General features: G+C 38.4%; 1 protein-coding gene across 2 annotated transcripts; it reads right to left on the bottom strand.

Moving 5' to 3' along the window:
• Positions 1–573: 573 nt before the first annotated feature.
• hexa (hexosaminidase A (alpha polypeptide)) lies at positions 574–7,790 on the bottom strand. 2 transcript variants are annotated; one of them, XM_036576022.1, is made up of 14 exons: positions 7,393–7,789; positions 7,067–7,168; positions 6,875–6,940; positions 6,365–6,411; positions 6,110–6,220; positions 5,900–6,001; positions 5,568–5,700; positions 4,700–4,880; positions 4,498–4,584; positions 3,881–3,953; positions 1,805–1,985; positions 1,126–1,216; positions 909–1,016; positions 574–806 (listed from the first exon to the last, which is right to left on the bottom strand). In XM_036576022.1, the coding sequence occupies exons 1-14, from the start codon at positions 7,667–7,669 to the stop codon at positions 743–745; spliced, it is 1,623 nt and encodes a 540-aa protein (XP_036431915.1). In that variant the 5' UTR covers positions 7,670–7,789; the 3' UTR covers positions 574–742. The 2 variants fall into 2 exon arrangements, with proteins under 2 accessions (XP_036431915.1, XP_036431916.1); XM_036576023.1 differs by lacking the exons at positions 574–806; positions 909–1,016; positions 1,126–1,216; positions 1,805–1,985 and adding an exon at positions 1,993–3,749 and having other exon boundaries at positions 7,393–7,790.
• Between the last annotated feature and the right edge of the window lie 8,694 nt (positions 7,791–16,484).

Genomic DNA, 16,484 nt, shown 5'->3' with positions numbered 1-16,484 from the left:
TAAAACTGAAGGGAAGAGAAAGACCAAAAACAATTCTACATTGTCTAGATTTATTTTAAAATATTAATATGGTACTTAGTGCAGCTATCTGTTGTTTATCATGGCTTTTGTTTCTAGAAAAAAAACTGGGCTGTAATTTAATTAAACAAAAGTATAATTTTTTGTTTAATGAATAGTTGAATAGTAGTTATATATTGTTGTGGTTTGCACACCTGACATATTTTCACAATTTAAACATTGATAAAACGTGATCGTCTAAAAAGATCATCTTGCAATCATAGTATTTCAGGACATTCACACCTTGCTGTCGTACTTCAGCTCAGGTGTAAACTCCATCAGGGTCAATAGGATCTGCGTAGCTAGTGAGATGGGACCAGCATGGCAGCAGCAGGAGAATTCATTAAATGTCTGCATACTTTACCTCAACTATTCAGGTAGTGCTATCACTATAGCCCAGTTTTCATTCTGTGAAAAGGTTATATGGTTAACACATGGCCAAAGAGACATTTTACTATTTTAAAATTCAGTGAAATTAAATATTTTCCCATTATATACAAAACCACAACAAGTCTGTCAAAGTCATTACTCATACTTTAATTCTTTCAGATTCAATTCACAGCATTAGAGGAAAAAAAACATTAAAATGTTAAGAAAATATACAGTACTATTTGTTTAAAAAAATGAAAGCACAATCTGTGTGCAAAATATATTCAGTGTTCATTCCGGTCTGCATCCTTTTACTCTAAAGTCCACTATACTCATGTTTGCAGTGGCCAACAAATAGAGGTTCTGCTTGGATACCACGTCTAAAAAGAGAGAGAAACAGAAAAAATGTGATAGTTGTCTTTTTTCCACGGCATTAGCTACAGCTGTAAATATGCCATTCTGCAGTGCTGAATTCTCAGTACCTGATCAGTGTACAGCGAAAGTCCTTTAGGCGAGGGAAAGCTTTATCCACACTAGAGGTCTTCTCCTCATCACTCCACAGCCTTTCAGCAGCTGCGCTTGCTCTGGGCCTACAAACAAAAAAAATTGAAAGCAGCTGATTATTATTGAAACCATTGTTTTTAACAATATAATTAAACTTTTGTTTCCTCTCTCTCTCTCTCTCTCACTCTCTCTCACCATAGGCGTGGAGTGAGATTGGTTGCATCTACATATTCTCCCCACATGCAGACTTCACCACCAATCACCAGCTTCTTCTGCTGCTCTGTACCTAAACACAACATATGAGTAGAATAAGCAGACAAACACTGTATGTCAACGTGAAACACTGCGAACTGGAAGATGCATCAAGGTAGGTCATTAGGCAAACATTACACATTAAATGTATATACACACCAACCCAAACCCAGTGTCAAACCCAACCCAAGACCACAGCACTGCAGTTTTGCAGTGAACTGTAACTAAACTTGACTCATAAAAGGCTTAATACTTAAATGAGCAGTTGAATTGGTTGTGTTAAAACAGGCAAAACACTACAGCACTATTGGACTGGAGTCTGACAGTACTGCAATAGATAAAAATACCCCAGATAATTGAGACCATGCAAAGTACTATGTGCTTGTGCATTTAAAAGAGTTACTGATTTTTAAGCTGTGATGCAAATTTAGCATCAGATGCCTCATGACAAGCATGGCACAGATAACCACAACCATCAAGTACCAATCATGAAATGCAAATCTAGCACTTCTCCACATACAACTAATCCACTACTTCCCAGGCCACTAGGCCACACCAGTAAGGACTGAAATTGGAGACCCGTCTATCTGTAGCCCCCAGCCGAATATGCAGCTCCACACACCGGAGAAGTTCTGGGGCTGCACAGTGTAGGCATTGCGCCAGTCCTGCCCATAGCTGATATGGTTGATGTACCAGGGGGCTGAGAGCAGTACCCTGTACCCAGCAAGTGTGATTCTGCCCAGTTCAGCACGGTAATCTGCAGGGACTCCTTTCCAGATCTCCAGCACTGTGTCCATGGGGATCTGAGAGAGTACACACAAAAGAGTAATGCTCTGCTTGCCCATATATCTAACGCTTTCAGCAAAGGGGGTGCAGTTCAGACCCTGGTGGGCCACAGCCTTGTATAGACTATTGGTTTCTGTCTTCTAGTGGATGACTAAAATCAGGTGTATTAAGAGACAGAAGGCCAAACGGGAGTGCTGTGGTCCTCCAGGATTGGAGTCTGACACCCCTGTTCTACAAACTAAAGAACCTATAGCTTAGTCCATAAATTATTTGCTTTTGGGACCCAGTTGATCAGTCTTTTAAACTCACTCTGATACAGCAACTTTAATATCAGCTTGAGGGTATTTGACCATTGTTGAGATCACAATCACTTTACAGAGGGCATATACAGTTGACCCTTTGCTGACATCTGGTGGTGATAAAAATTATTGTATACACAGAGTTGCTAGTTCATTATCTTGTACCTACACTCTCACACACACAGCATTTCATCAGCTACACCTACCAGGTTTACAATTGCTGACTGTAGCCCATCTGTTGCTGTGGTTTGTCAGCCACCCTTGGCCGTGTCCATCAGTGGAAAGGGACCACTGTAAGACCAATGACCACAAAAACTGTGCAGCACCAGACTTAACTGCATAGCTACAAAGCGCACTTTTATGGTAGGTGTAGCTGATAAAACGGCCTATAAGTTTAGATATAACTAAGACAGGTACAAAGTGCGGGCCAATAACTTGGCAACTCAGTATATACACATAATCTATGTGTTGCAGTCTTTAGTGATTTCCTTGCTCATGAGCCCATGAGCTCATATCAAGCCCTTACGTTACATTTTTACATTTCTGCACATTTAAACCATTAAGGTGTAAACAGGCATTCAGAGTGGTTTGATGTGAAGTCAAAATTGTTTACAATGGTGGTGACAGGAACCAAATGTCTGAAGAGTTTAATGCCTCTAAAAGCTCTCTCACAGACAGTTATTACACTAAATGGTTCTGAATATGTTGTCTTATGTCTGATACACTGTTTTACAATAGTTTTGAGAAGCTACTGAGGCGTTAAATGTATTTTTTTAAATCACAGTGGAGAGGTACATACTAAGTGTTGTAAGGTAAACAGTACTCAAAAAAAATGTATTTTTACCAGATTTACCACTATTTTACCATTATCAATTACAGTCAGTTACTCGGAAGACATCTGTAGGTTAACCGGTTGTTTTTAATGGCAAATAAAAATGCTATTTTTGCATTATAGACCTTGGTTCCTAGCACCACCACTATAAAGACATACGAGTTGGCAAGTTTCTCTATAATGCGCCACTGCACATCAGACCACTCAGAAACGAGTGAATGTCACATCTCAATCATTGAATTATGCTGGCATTTTGAAAAAAACGGAAGTTAGTCAGAATAGAGCAGGGAAGGCAATTCCAACAATGGAACTCGTAAACACTTTCATAGACCTGAGAAAACAGATAAGAACAAAGAATGCTTGTGCACAAAGCACATAGTTGAAGCAAAGAGAGAAAAGTACACAGCACTGAACTATAAGTCATTACACAGCAAAACATCACCACACTCGGACCACTCTGCACTCAAAGCCTGACCCTGAAATGCGAGAGGCCGCACGTTGTAGTACCGGGCCCAGTTATGCGTAGGTCCAGGCAGGTCTAGGTAGAACGGCGCTGCCAGGATGACCTTCAGCCCTGCCTTAGTCACCTTGCGCACTTCACACAAGTAACAGCCCCCCTTCCACACCTCCACCACATAGTGAGCCCTGTGCTAGAACATACGTCACCCGTTCCTATTAGAAAGCGTCTTTAAGAAAAGGATGACCTTACAGTGAGCATACATACATAGAAAGAGGAGGCATAAGCTTTAAGGAGGAAAGGAGAGGATAGTTTTGCACTTACTCGTTCACGGTAGTCAAACACATCCTGCCAAACAATGGAAGTCTTGTTGAGGGCAGCAGTGATGTTCACAATGCTAAAAAAAAACAAACAAAAAAAAAACAAAAAACTTTTTTTAATGTCACATGTATGAGTTGAATCCTATGCACTTAAACACTGCTGTGGATGTCGAGGACGTCAAGGGTAAAACATTTATTTAAATGAGTAATTCTGCCAGTTCCAGTGGAATACAAATATCTTTATAAGAGAACTTTGGTGCATCTATTTTCATTGAAATGTCAACTACCAACAGTCAACAGTGAAATGTCAAGTAACTTACTATGCAGCAAGTGTGGACTCCACACAGCTCTTGTTTATTAGTAATGGTAAAACTTTCAGGGCTGTGTTTGGCATGGAACTCTGCATTCTGTGCTTGTAGAATATCTGACAAATCACTAAAATAATAAGTTCAAGTAGCAACCCAACTTGCTGCTGTTAAGCTTGTTGAGAATCTGACTCCAGGGTCTATTTCTCAGGAAATTTAATTACCAACATAAACAGAGAGAAACTAGCTTGGCCACCTATGGTGTGTTGTATCAGCAGTTACATGCTCAGTACTGTTCTTTCTGAATTCCACTTACTTTTCCATGTAGTATGATTCCAGTTTGGTATAGTCACTTCCAAAGCCCATTTTTGCCATGAATGCCTGCACATTAGGATTTGACCTCCTATCAAAAGCAATAATGCATGTAATAACTCCTCTACTAGGCAGTGTAAAACCAAGCCCTAAGACACTTCATAATCATGTCATATAAAAGCAGTGCAACTTCTGAGCATTATTACCAGCAGGTGAAATCAACCTCATCTCCTCCCAGGTGTAAATAAGAATCAGGAAAGACTGAGGTCACTTCTTTAAAGAGGCCACTCATGAACTGGTAGGTGGAGCTCACGGTTGGGTTGACAGGGCCAAATGTTCCAGATGGAACTTCTCCCTTGTAGCAGGGAGTCAGCAGGTCTGGCTGACCTGAGGACAAAGTATGGGATAAAATAAAGCAACAACACTGAGGTTTCAATTACAGTTTACACACTTTGCTTTTGGTCTTAAATTAATGAGTGATTTAGTGCAAGATCATGCTTAGTCTGTGACACTGTTTCTGCCTGCAAGACTGTTTGTTTTCATGCATTTTCAGGGCAAAATTGTCCTGACATTTAAAACCATTTATCATGGCGGTGTGTTTGTGCTTGTACAAACTCCATATATCATTAGAATAAATGTGAATAAACATCAATCAATTCTATAAAAAGTAATAATAATTTGTTGTTTTACTGTGTTCTTGTGAGACAGATTGAAGAACAAAGTTTAGTTCCAGATCTCCTCAACACCACCAGCATGGATTTGTTAAATCCCATCACCTTGCACACCTAATTAACCTCTTAAAAGGTGGGCCTATTTTTTTATTACACATTCCTATAACTTAAAAAACAACTCTATTGTGACTCAGTAATTGTAGTCCATTTAGTTACTGATTAAACATAATAGTAGGCGTTAACATAATAAAGTACTAGCCAAACAATGTGGTGGATGATGACTAAAAATAATACTGGCCTTTATTGCAGGGAGGTTTAGAAATGGTTAAACAAACACACTGACATACATAAAATCACTATTTCTTTTTATTCACTACTATATAAACCTCTGTGTTTGTCATACCTTTACCCCAGGACTGAGTGTGTCCTGGAGAGTCAAACTCTGGCACCACTCTGATTCCTCTGAGTCTTGCATGATAAATTACCCTCCTCACATCTGACTGTGTGTAAATATGGGTCATCGGGTGAAAGGCTCCCTGCACCAAACACAAAGCCATACAAAACACCAAACATCATTACTGATACAGTATGCACAGGACAGTATAATAATAATGGTATTTTGCACTTGGCTTGCAGAAAGAATTCTAAGGGCCAAGATGCTGTTATCACATTTTTCATGTGTAAATAATCAAGAGACCCCCAAAAAGTTATATGTGTAAGATCTGTATGGGGTACCTTGCTGCTAAGGTCTGGATAATTGCGGCTCTGATAAGGAAAAGAAGGGTCATCTACAATGTGCCAGTGAAACACATTGAATTTACTATAGGCCATGGCATCCTACAAGGAGAAAAGGCATCAGAAAGGGCATTTAATTTCCTATAATCATTTTATAGGTCAGCAGCTATCATATGGTGATTAAGAGTATCCAGAATATTAACTGGTTACCAGTGTCTTCAGAATAACAGGCACAGGTAAATAATGCCTTGAAGTGTCCAGCAAAAGACCCCTAAACTTGAAGCGTGGAAAGTCTTCAATTTCGGTCTTATTGACAAAATACTGCAAAAATAAAGTAAGAACAAAAAATAGGTGTAGTTAATTGTTAGTTAAGTTTGGTCTTTTTTCAATATTCTTTTACACGTTGACCATCAAGATGGCACTCTACCTATGATGTACAGATTTGTAATTTCATATTGTACTTACCAAGTTGTAATCATCTTGGTACACCAGCTGACTAAAGGACTCCAGTCCTGTTTTTATAAGAAATGGGGGGATGAATATGAAACTGTCTTATAGGATAAATCTGGAATCATGAATTTAATCCTTCTGCATTTCTCCCTCAACACGTAGGAAAAGTTCATTTTTAGTTTTATGCCATTTATGTTGTGTCAAACCAAAGTCAAAAAGACCAAAGTCAAATGTTGCCGTTTCCCAGGTTTTCAGTAAAATTAAAAGATGAGTTACAGTTTTTTAGCTTCATAGTTACTCAAAGCATTAAAAACATTTAAACCTTTAAAGCGGGAACTCCAAACCATTTTCCGTTATTTCCATTAAGTTACCGAATAGTAGGCCTTAGGATGTGGAACTACAGTTCAAGGGGTTAAACAGGTCACAGCCTTGTATGTATGAAGAGGCCAAATTATGTGCTCAGATTTGTCTCCTTCCAAACAAAAGGACAACACAGAATGTGGCAGCATAAATCATAAGACGCACCTCTCAGAGCTCCCCACACTGACTCTGCTTTCAAGACTGCTTGACCAGCAGATACACTGAGGTTATCTGAAGAGGGAAAATGTACATGTACATGTTACTGGTTAACAGTATAAAAAAGTGAATTAATTATAGGTATGGTTGTGCCGCTTAGAGGACACATCAAAAATAAGACATAAAAATACATGTACGCACAGCTTTCATCTGAGCCTTCATCAGGGTATCCATCACATTCACCATTTTTGACTTTCACTGATAATATGAAGGGTTTTGGCTCTGACCAAATGTTACGGAATCCTAAAAAAAATTAATTAACAAAATAGTATTACACACTCGGAAGATCTGGCATCTTCTTCAGAAGGATGTCTTTTGTATCTTATATTCCATGAAAGGTGGGTTTAGAGACAAGAGCAGTATGGAGCTGTAAGGATGTAGCCTATGTCACTGTAGCAAATCTAGCAGCAGATGCAGGCTCCTCTTAGCCCAAGATGCCAAAAGGAAAGCTATTGAGTTAGCTTTACCTGTTCCGACCACAAAGTCGGGGAAAATGAGGCTGAAGTATCTTTCGAAAGCAGCATCCAGGACAGAACATCCACTCTGCGCAGCTGAATCCCTGGCGTAGCTGAAGGCGAACAGCTGAGGATCTACAGGATAGCGTTCTGTAGACTGGCTCATTTGCTGTGGCATTGGCCACACTGCGTACGCCTGTTCCGTTTCACTGTGAAGAATAAAAAGTAGAAGTAAAAAATGAAAACGCTTGGTCTCAGTCTGAAACATGGTAAAGGCTGTATGTAGCATATTTTAACGCGTTAGAAACCCTGTAGCCCTGACTGAAAAACCCGTGGCAGCAATGTTTGGCAAAAAAAGTGAAAACGCTGAAGCGGTAAAAACGTACTACGATGTCATATGACATTTCTGTGTAAAAGAGTAGTCAGCTGACCCGGAGCAACGCTATCCATTCGCTCCCGGCTTTTATTTTGGCAGTAAAAGATGTACCCACTGTCAGATGGCTGTGGGTCATGTAGAGATCTAGGCTATGATTACTGTTGTACTCTGAACCAATTCAGAGCAATAAAGTGTTAATAATTAATGCCGGACCTACGTTCTCAAATAAAAGAAATGCCCGGAAACGTTACCACAATTTTGAGCGTCTATTAAACCTCTAGAGGTCACTAGAGGCTACTGTAAGGCAGTAATGTTATTTGTATTGGTTAGATTTAAATCCAAATACTTGCCATTTGTTCGACATTTCACTTGTAGTTTATAAACAATGAAAAGGCACTGTATACATCGGATCAAATAAAGTATTAACAGAATGATCAGAAATAAAGAAAGGAGCAAAAAGGAAAAATAGGGATAAACCAATATGTTTATGAATACAAGACTGTTTATAGGGAACATATATGTAGGGGAAAATTCCCAAATAAAGACACCTAAACATATTTCTCATATGGACAGTTTCAGAAATTCTTATAAATAAAGTAAAAAAGAACAGAAAAAAGTTTCCCCTCATTTATTTCAGAAACATTTTTCATTTTAATAGTTGATCAGTTTACACACACTAGAACTCTAAAACACAAACACTTAAATTGCTGACTTGTTGGCTAACAATAGTAGTTTTTAACTGACTAAGATTCAGTCAGTTGACTAACCACATTTATTGTGATATGTCTTTTTTCTTGTTTCACTCCAGATTTTATATTCTGTCAAATTTTACATATTTTGCATGATTTACATTGCAAACAGCATCCCAAGAGTAGATCTGCCTCTGTAGTCTCCTTTTCACCTGTACAGTGTCTTTGTGCATGAAAAGGGATCAGAGCTTCAGATATCAAGGCAACATGATGCATTAAGAATTTTGAGTTTTCTAAACAGCTGCAAATGAACCTTACTAAGGTTCATTTGTTTAACTAACAAAGATTTGTTTGTTCATTCATCGTTAGGCTGCCAATAAAATCCAATTTTAAAAAAAAAGAAGCTCAGCCTACATTGTATTTATGCCATTTGGCATAGGGATGCATCAATACCAATACTGGTATTGGTTATCTGCCCAATTCCATGCTTATTTACTCGTACTCATACTCATAAAAATGCACCGATACCAACATTTGATACCATCTGATATCGTGACGTAAGCTTAGTGTAGGCTGCTGCACTAATGAACAAACAAATAAAGATGGCAGTGAATGATGGTGCGCTCGCACAGAGAAGTGTTGCTGAGTCCGTGGCAGTCAGGCGCACAGAGACACATAGGCTAACAAAACTGTGGCGACTGTATAGAATTGCAAAGTATAAAACTGAATATAGTGTTTTTTTGTAAAATAGACTCTACAGTCATTCTATCTTTATTTTCCTACCATGTAAATCACTTCCTGGTTTTAGTTTCAGTACACAAGTTTGCAAAACTACTGTAGCTCAGTTTTCCAACGTGTTGGCTCAGGACTCGACTGCGCAGCGAGTTGTTTTGAATGACACAGCCCTAGATCTAGCAAAAAATCTCCCATACAAAGTTAGCTCAAAACCCACCTACAAGAAACTGGAAGTAGCCCAAAAAGTATTTGTCAAAAATAAAAAAACACAATATAAGAAATACAGATACACAAATAAACAATCCTTGGTGATTTAATGTTATTATGGATGAGATAATCAGATTACTTTTACCATTTAATACCTAGACTAAATCTCAAATGGCTCCCCACTCCTTACACAATGCACGACATACATCTTTAAATAATAGCTCCTGCACCCAAACAGTGCAAGAAACGGCTAACAAAGAGACTTCTGAGATTCAGCCACATGCACACAGTTCCCTACTGGACATATCCTGCACTATTTGTGTGAAAAAGCCAAAATTTCATAGTTCACATAGCATGCAGAGTAGGGATTAGGGGGCAACTTGAGATTCAGCCCTAGTGTATCTAATCAGCCCTACATTAAATTAACTTCGGGTGCGATTCCTGCAGTTACTGTGCTGTTGTTGAAAGAGACAGATGAAAAGCATAGGATCTAAACTATGAAAAATACAGGTGTACAGATGCACTTTTCTGAAAACCTTCTCCATGGCAGTGCTACTCAATCCAAGATAATTAAACTGTTAAGGTACATTGCACTTAATTACACTACTAACTACTTAATTCTAAGTAGGTTACTCAGTATGGTATCAGAATTGATATTGGCGAGTACTAAAAACCATGTACTCGTACTTGTACTCAGTCTGGAAAAAATGATATTGATGCATACCTAATTGGTACCATTAGTATTTTAAATGAACACACAGCATGTCTTAACAAGAATTTAATAAATAAATTCTTCTCTTTAGATTACAGTTGGTATGGTGAAGTGGTTAACACTGCTGCCCTCCAACCAGCAGACAACCAACAACCAGCATTTGATACTCTGCTTGGGAGAGAGTCATTGGGCAAGACTCCTCTGCCTTCCACTCATCAGACTTGATTCCTTGCAAGCATGTCATGCTGTACCAGTAAGCATCCCTGGGAAAAACACCTAACACTACATTAGTTATCTGACATGATTATACTGTAAGTCATTCTGTATGAGAGTGTCATAAAGTTCACAAATGAACCTTAGTAAGGGTGACTACAAAAGCAGCTGTCAAAAAAACTCAAAAAACTTAAAGGTGGAGTAGTTGATGTATTTCTTGAAATACTCTTAAAGTCGGAATAAATAATTCACATGTTCTGACAATAATAATAAAAAGAAAACATCATCTGTGAAGGCCACAGGACTGTAAAAACCCCGTCCAGTCATTTCATTCGGACATTCGTTGTAAGCTATGTTTATCTTGTATGTAACCTTTGTGTAAATGTGCATAGTCTGTGTGCATTCATGTGGGGGGTGGCTTTGGAAAGAGGGCTAAAAGTTGGGGGTGGGATTTTTATGGTTAGATTTTTTTTACAAGTAGCTAACATTTCCTGGTTTCTACAAAATCACATTCTCCGGCTTTAATGCAGCATTTAGCATTAAGATTGTTGCATGAATTCTCAACCGTTTTTTTAAACTGTGGCGATTTTCACATCTGTTTAGGATAGCCCCTCCACATTTATACACATCTCAAAATAAAAGAATTGTCTCACAACTCACAGTAGCAGATAGACATGGGGTGCTACCCTTTTTTTCTTACCGAATACCAATAGCGATATTGAACCCAGCCAATACCAAGCACAAAGACATACACAGCTAACAACATTACATTAATGAGTGGGTGGCATTTCAGGATAGATTTCTTGCAGGATTGGATCAGATTAATTCTTTTTTCTTTCTTATTTAGCATTTACTGGTAATATCAGCCCGATACTGGTACCTGACGTCAAATCAGTATCATCGCTAGTAACGGTCAAAACAGACAGTAACAGTTATTGGTTAAAAAAAAAAATATTTCTAAATAATTAAGTTTTGTGTTATAATTTACTGCTGTATTTTTGTTGCATTACAACAATACAGATTTTTAAATGTTGGTTACACCATGCTGACTTTTGAGGAAAATGACAATTCAGACAAAGGTTTTTCAAACAGTTATGTTTTATTTCACCACATTTATGCCTGTTAAAGACAGTTAATAAAGATTTTTAAGAATAATGTCAGCCTTTTAGGACGTCCTCATACTTGGACCATTTCAGCTTGTCAAGAGGACTCAGACCACTGAGTCATGGTTTCTTTTGCATATGTGAACACATAAAATGAACTCAGACCCCTCTAAACAAACCCAAAAAGTTCAGTTTGTTTGTGTGGTTCATTTTGTGGTCTGCTTGAATCGTGCATTGTAAAAACAAAGATCCTGTTTACACCTGCTAATTCATCAGCCTTTAACCCTGAAGACTGGCGCACAGACTGCTGGTCACCATAGCAATGCAGAAAACAGTTCTGCCTAGCTAGTAGCTAACAAAAAGGCAAAGAGAAAAATTGAAGATGAACATCGAAAATTTTTAGATGAATGGACTTATTTGCACTTTTTCTTGTTTGAATTTTCCCATTCCACTTTAAAATGTGAAGTGCTTAGCTACATTCTTGCGCCTCAGGCACCATTTAAGGTGGAACGGGAAAATTGGAATAAGAAGCCGGTGAATGTAAAGCTGACTTCAGCCTCATAAAAAGTCAAATGTTGAGAGAGGTTTGACTTTTGTAGAAAGGACAAAATGGCTCTTTTTAACTTTTAGGTTGCTGACACCCTGGACTATCTGGATTGTACCCTGAAATTATTTTAGCCACATGCATTTACACTTAGTAGTCAAATGCATCTCCGATCGGACTGAACACGCAAATTACGTGGCAACCAGTTACCAATTGTTTATCTGTTCAGACTCTTTGTCCACAGTTAGTTTTGCACAGTAGTGTCTGTCCATATTGCTGTTAAGCATTTCGTTTTGTCTGGTCCACAACCGCATAGACCACTGTGGTTGTGTTGTCATTTTGTAGTCGGCACCATGTTCTTATGCCCCTATAAGGAACTCCGGGTCTAAGCTCCTTTTCTTTATGGGCAGAATGAATAGGGTTTTCGAAAAATCGTCTCTATCGCACCCTGTGTTAAATAAAAATGTTCAGAACCCCATACGTTTTGTCCTGTGAACATTCTTCTCTCAAATAACACTGAATCCTCCGAATTACGAGGTCGTTAAAGTGTTGAAATATGAATATTTTACATTTTAACACCGCTGTTATATTTTTAAGAGCTTTTAATCTCGAGCTATGGGAGTTTAAAACGGCGCCTCGTTTATGTCCATGACGTCTGTGAGCGCGAACAGCCAATGAGCTGCTCCGCTCGCCAATCAATCATCACTCTCTAACAGTAATGCCCGCCTTTTGCTGCCCAAAATCCGTTTACTGTGGAAAAAAAGGAAATATTTAGGTAAGATTTCTTTGTTTTATTTAGTACACAATTTAGTACACACAGTACATCCTTCTACTTTCTAAAATTAAAGAAACGTTTTTGGCGAGTGATAAACTATTTTAACTTTTCGTTTTTAGCCGTTGAGCGCCATTTACCCCCATTCATTGAGGACTCACTCGCGGGCGCCCTCTGCTGTTTAGCAGTCCTGTTTTTGATATAACGTGGGGAATAGAAAGTGGCCAGGCTCCTCATTAACCAGCTCTGAGACGGATGCGTTAACACTGTTACAATGTGACACAAATGAGTCTCAGACCACCTCCTGAAGTGGTTTAGTATTAGTATCTGTCTTAAATGCATCGTGGATGCTTTTACGCTTTTTATGTGGCCTAGCCTTATCCAGATATAATCCTGATACTAAAGACACATGAAGTGTGAAGCTGTATGGGTCAAAGTGGCCCGGGTCTGCTTCGTGTTTGGTTCATGCATAGAACCTCGAGGCTTACTGTCACCACATACAGCTTTCACTGTTTTCAATGCTGACAGCACCATCACAGCGGTGGCCTCCATGGTGAGCTCAATAATTGAGCAACAAAGGCACAACTTTAACTTCTTGTCACTAAAGAAGTTGACCGACAAATGGAATTAAGGCTAGAACGCCTTAAGGCTCATTTACCCTCCGTTTAAGTACGAAAAAGAACGATGTAACCGTCGCTGCCCACATACCTCCATGCGTCCTTTACGTTGGCATGGACGTTAAGCAGTACATCCACTAGAGGGCAGTGCAGAGTAAAGAAATCTGACAACAACAAACATGGCGGCGGTGGAGGAGGCCGTAAGAATATACTAACCACGGAAGAGTCACCAGTGTAGACTGTGGTGTCTGTGAGGCTATTAAATACTTTGTGATATGTGGAAGGAGAATTATTTTCACTTATATGAACAATAAAAAAAATTGGCACCGTGTCTCGCGTGAACTATTGGCTACACTGCCCCTACGACTTCCGGTTGTACTGCTCCGTTCTGTGCACAAATACAGACGAAACGAAAAAGAGGCTCTGTCCGTATCTGCATTTAATGTGGAGCATAAATGAGCCTTTACGCTTCAAATGGAGGAGGAGCAGAGATGCTGACAGGCTTAGATGGAAAATGTCCAAGCCATGATGCGCATGCTTGCTCAAGTGATGGGTGCAGCCATTTCCCGCAAGGAGACACCCACCTTTCACTTACTCAACCCAGAACCACGACTGTCATCGGTTTTACACAACATGAACAGGTTCAACAGCTAAATGTCTCATTGGTTAATTTTTTTTTGTTTGTTTGTTTTTTTGTTGGTTTTTTTTGTTTTGTTTTTTTTTGGGTATATTTTAGGTTTGGATATATTTTAGCATTATACTCCAGAATACCTCATCCTTTGAGGTAATGATCAGGGTGCTTTGCTTTGCTTTTTTTGATAGTTTTTTATTATTGTTCATATTCTGGAGAATGTTTTAAAGAGTGGCAGCTGTTCCATAACAATAGGTATAATTTGTATTTAAGAAAATCTGATTTTGACTTTTCATTTAACTCCCTGAAAAGCAGCATTTAATATCTGGTCATAAAGAGGTGTTTGGTTTGTACTTTGTGTGTACTTTACATTACATTAAAATGTATCAGGCACTTTGTACTTTTGAAAGAAGCACTTTGTTTTGTTACATGTACATTTTTGTTGCAGTTGTCATTTTCAAATGCACTGTTGAAAATACAGATTTAAGTAAGTAGTATGTTAGTAGTAAATCATGCTATTGAACTTTAGTAGTTAGGTAGTTAGCTAGCTAGTGCTACAATAATTAACAACAACAGCAGCAATACTACTACTATTATCATTATTATTATTATTACTACTATAATTATTATTACTATTATTATTGTTATTCCTGTTACAGGAGCAACAGCTATTACATATATCTTTTGTCATATATGTAGTGTATGCATGTATTTTGTCTATATCTGCCATTATGATGAGAGATAAAATAAATAAGTAGGTTTATTGATAAGTTATGGTGTGAAAAAGAAGAGCTCCCCTTTAAAGTTTGCTAACATTGTGAACACAAAAAGCACTGATGTGTTTGCAACTGGTCTCTTTCAGGTTCATTTCAAAAGAACTGTGCAAAAACACACTTAATGACACTTTTGTTTTAACAATTTTTGTTAAACCACTTAGACATTTTGGATGAAATGGCTCAGTGGGTTAGGGTTTCACACCGAGTTTGAGCCGAGGGTTCCTGGCTTGACCACATGCTTGGCACCACAGACCATAGGTTCATGTGTCCTTCATCTGACCTTTGGTGCTGTGATCTTGTCCAAGCGTAAGTCACTCATCCACAAGCTACTGAAGGAGTGCTGAAACATGACGTCCCTCCCACCCTCCTCAACATGCGTGGAAGGGCTCAGTGGATTTTATGATGAAAAGTTTAATGTATATAGCACCTTTCTCAAATCCAAGGACATGTCACAAAAAATTAAGTCCTCCTGGTAGCAGAAGCTTCTACAGACACACATTTCATTTGGCAAATTAATGTGAGGGGGCACACATGGAGAAAATGCAGTTGAACTTTGTTCGACACACCTTACCTTATCTCATCATTGTTCACTTGCATTCAAAAGCCTCATCACAAGATCACCTCAGCTTATTTGCTTAAATACTGTGATCTCTAACAAATTTGGCATGTCTGCTAGATCCACAAAATTCTTGCCAGCCTTGCTATGATTCATCTGTAGTAATCTCTATGTAAACCACAGTTGGAGTGATTCACACTAAAAAGAGCAAGTGACACATCTCAGAAATGATTTTTGTCTCCTACCTTACACATATCACAGTGTGTTCCTCAAGACATAGTGGCAGTTAGGCACTCAATTTTCCCATGAACACTGAAGAGATTCGAGCATAGTTTCTTAAAAGAAACTTTCAGGAAAGCCAATTCTTCATTCGGAGGCAAAATTAAAAAAACTTGTTTCATAACTGAGATGCTAAAGTGCCACGGTCCACTGTACATAAAGCATTTTGGTAAGTTTCCAGTGTTTTCACAGGACTTAACCACACCCAGTAAACCTCTTGAAACATTCACAACTGGTTTGGTTCCTGCCCTGTTGACGCAATCAGCCTCTTCCCAAGTGCAGTTCTTAGAAAGACAAAAGCAAAGCAAATTAAGAAACCATGATGAAGGTCTGGGGCTCATTCTGTGTTAAGTACTGTACTGCAAAATGTGTCAGCATGCTGAGCAAAAGGAAGATGCTTCTGGGAACACTTGGAACTGAGGATGAAGCAAATTCTTTCACAAAAAAACCCAGAAAGAATATTGTACAATGGTAATAAATTAATTAGATTGTGAGTAATAATATAGTATTCCTTAACTTTCACTGTGTTACTGTTATCAATCTGTACTGTACTAGTTAATATATATTTCTGAGAGCTTTTCAAATACTCATTTAATACTTTGACATACATGCATTTGCATGCATCCACAACCCTGGCTTCAAATTGTTGAATTATCATTCTTGGGTATGATTTTAACAGAATAATGCAGCATAAAATATTGTGAAAAAGTAAGCATTTGAGTTGTATTAAAATGCCATATTAAAATATACATCTTATTAAGTGGAAGTTAAGCTTTCAGTTCAATAATAATACACTATATACAATATATACACTTGGCAGAGTCTTTATGTTTACATTCTGGCTCATAGATTCTCAACTCATCACAGGCTGGCTTGCTAGCACACACACATACA

This window comes from Colossoma macropomum, unplaced genomic scaffold, assembly GCF_904425465.1.
Source record: "Colossoma macropomum unplaced genomic scaffold, Colossoma_macropomum, whole genome shotgun sequence".
Lineage (NCBI taxonomy): Eukaryota > Metazoa > Chordata > Actinopteri > Characiformes > Serrasalmidae > Colossoma > Colossoma macropomum.
The sequence above is the reverse complement of the archived record's forward strand: the minus strand, read 5'-3'. Positions and strand labels throughout refer to the sequence as shown.

What these genes read in the sequence shown, in the direction of transcription:
- hexa (XM_036576022.1), bottom strand. Translation starts at nt 7,669, where the DNA reads ATGCTACATACAGCCTTTACCATGTTTCAGACTGAGACCAAGCGTTTT. An exon ending in CTGTTATTCTGAAGACACTG is followed by an intron (nt 6,002 to 6,109) that starts GTAACCAGTTAA and finishes TTCTCCTTGTAG; the next exon opens with GATGCCATGGCCTATAGTAA. An exon ending in TGTTTGACTACCGTGAACGA is followed by an intron (nt 1,986 to 3,880) that starts GTAAGTGCAAAA and finishes GTACTCTCTCAG; the next exon opens with ATCCCCATGGACACAGTGCT.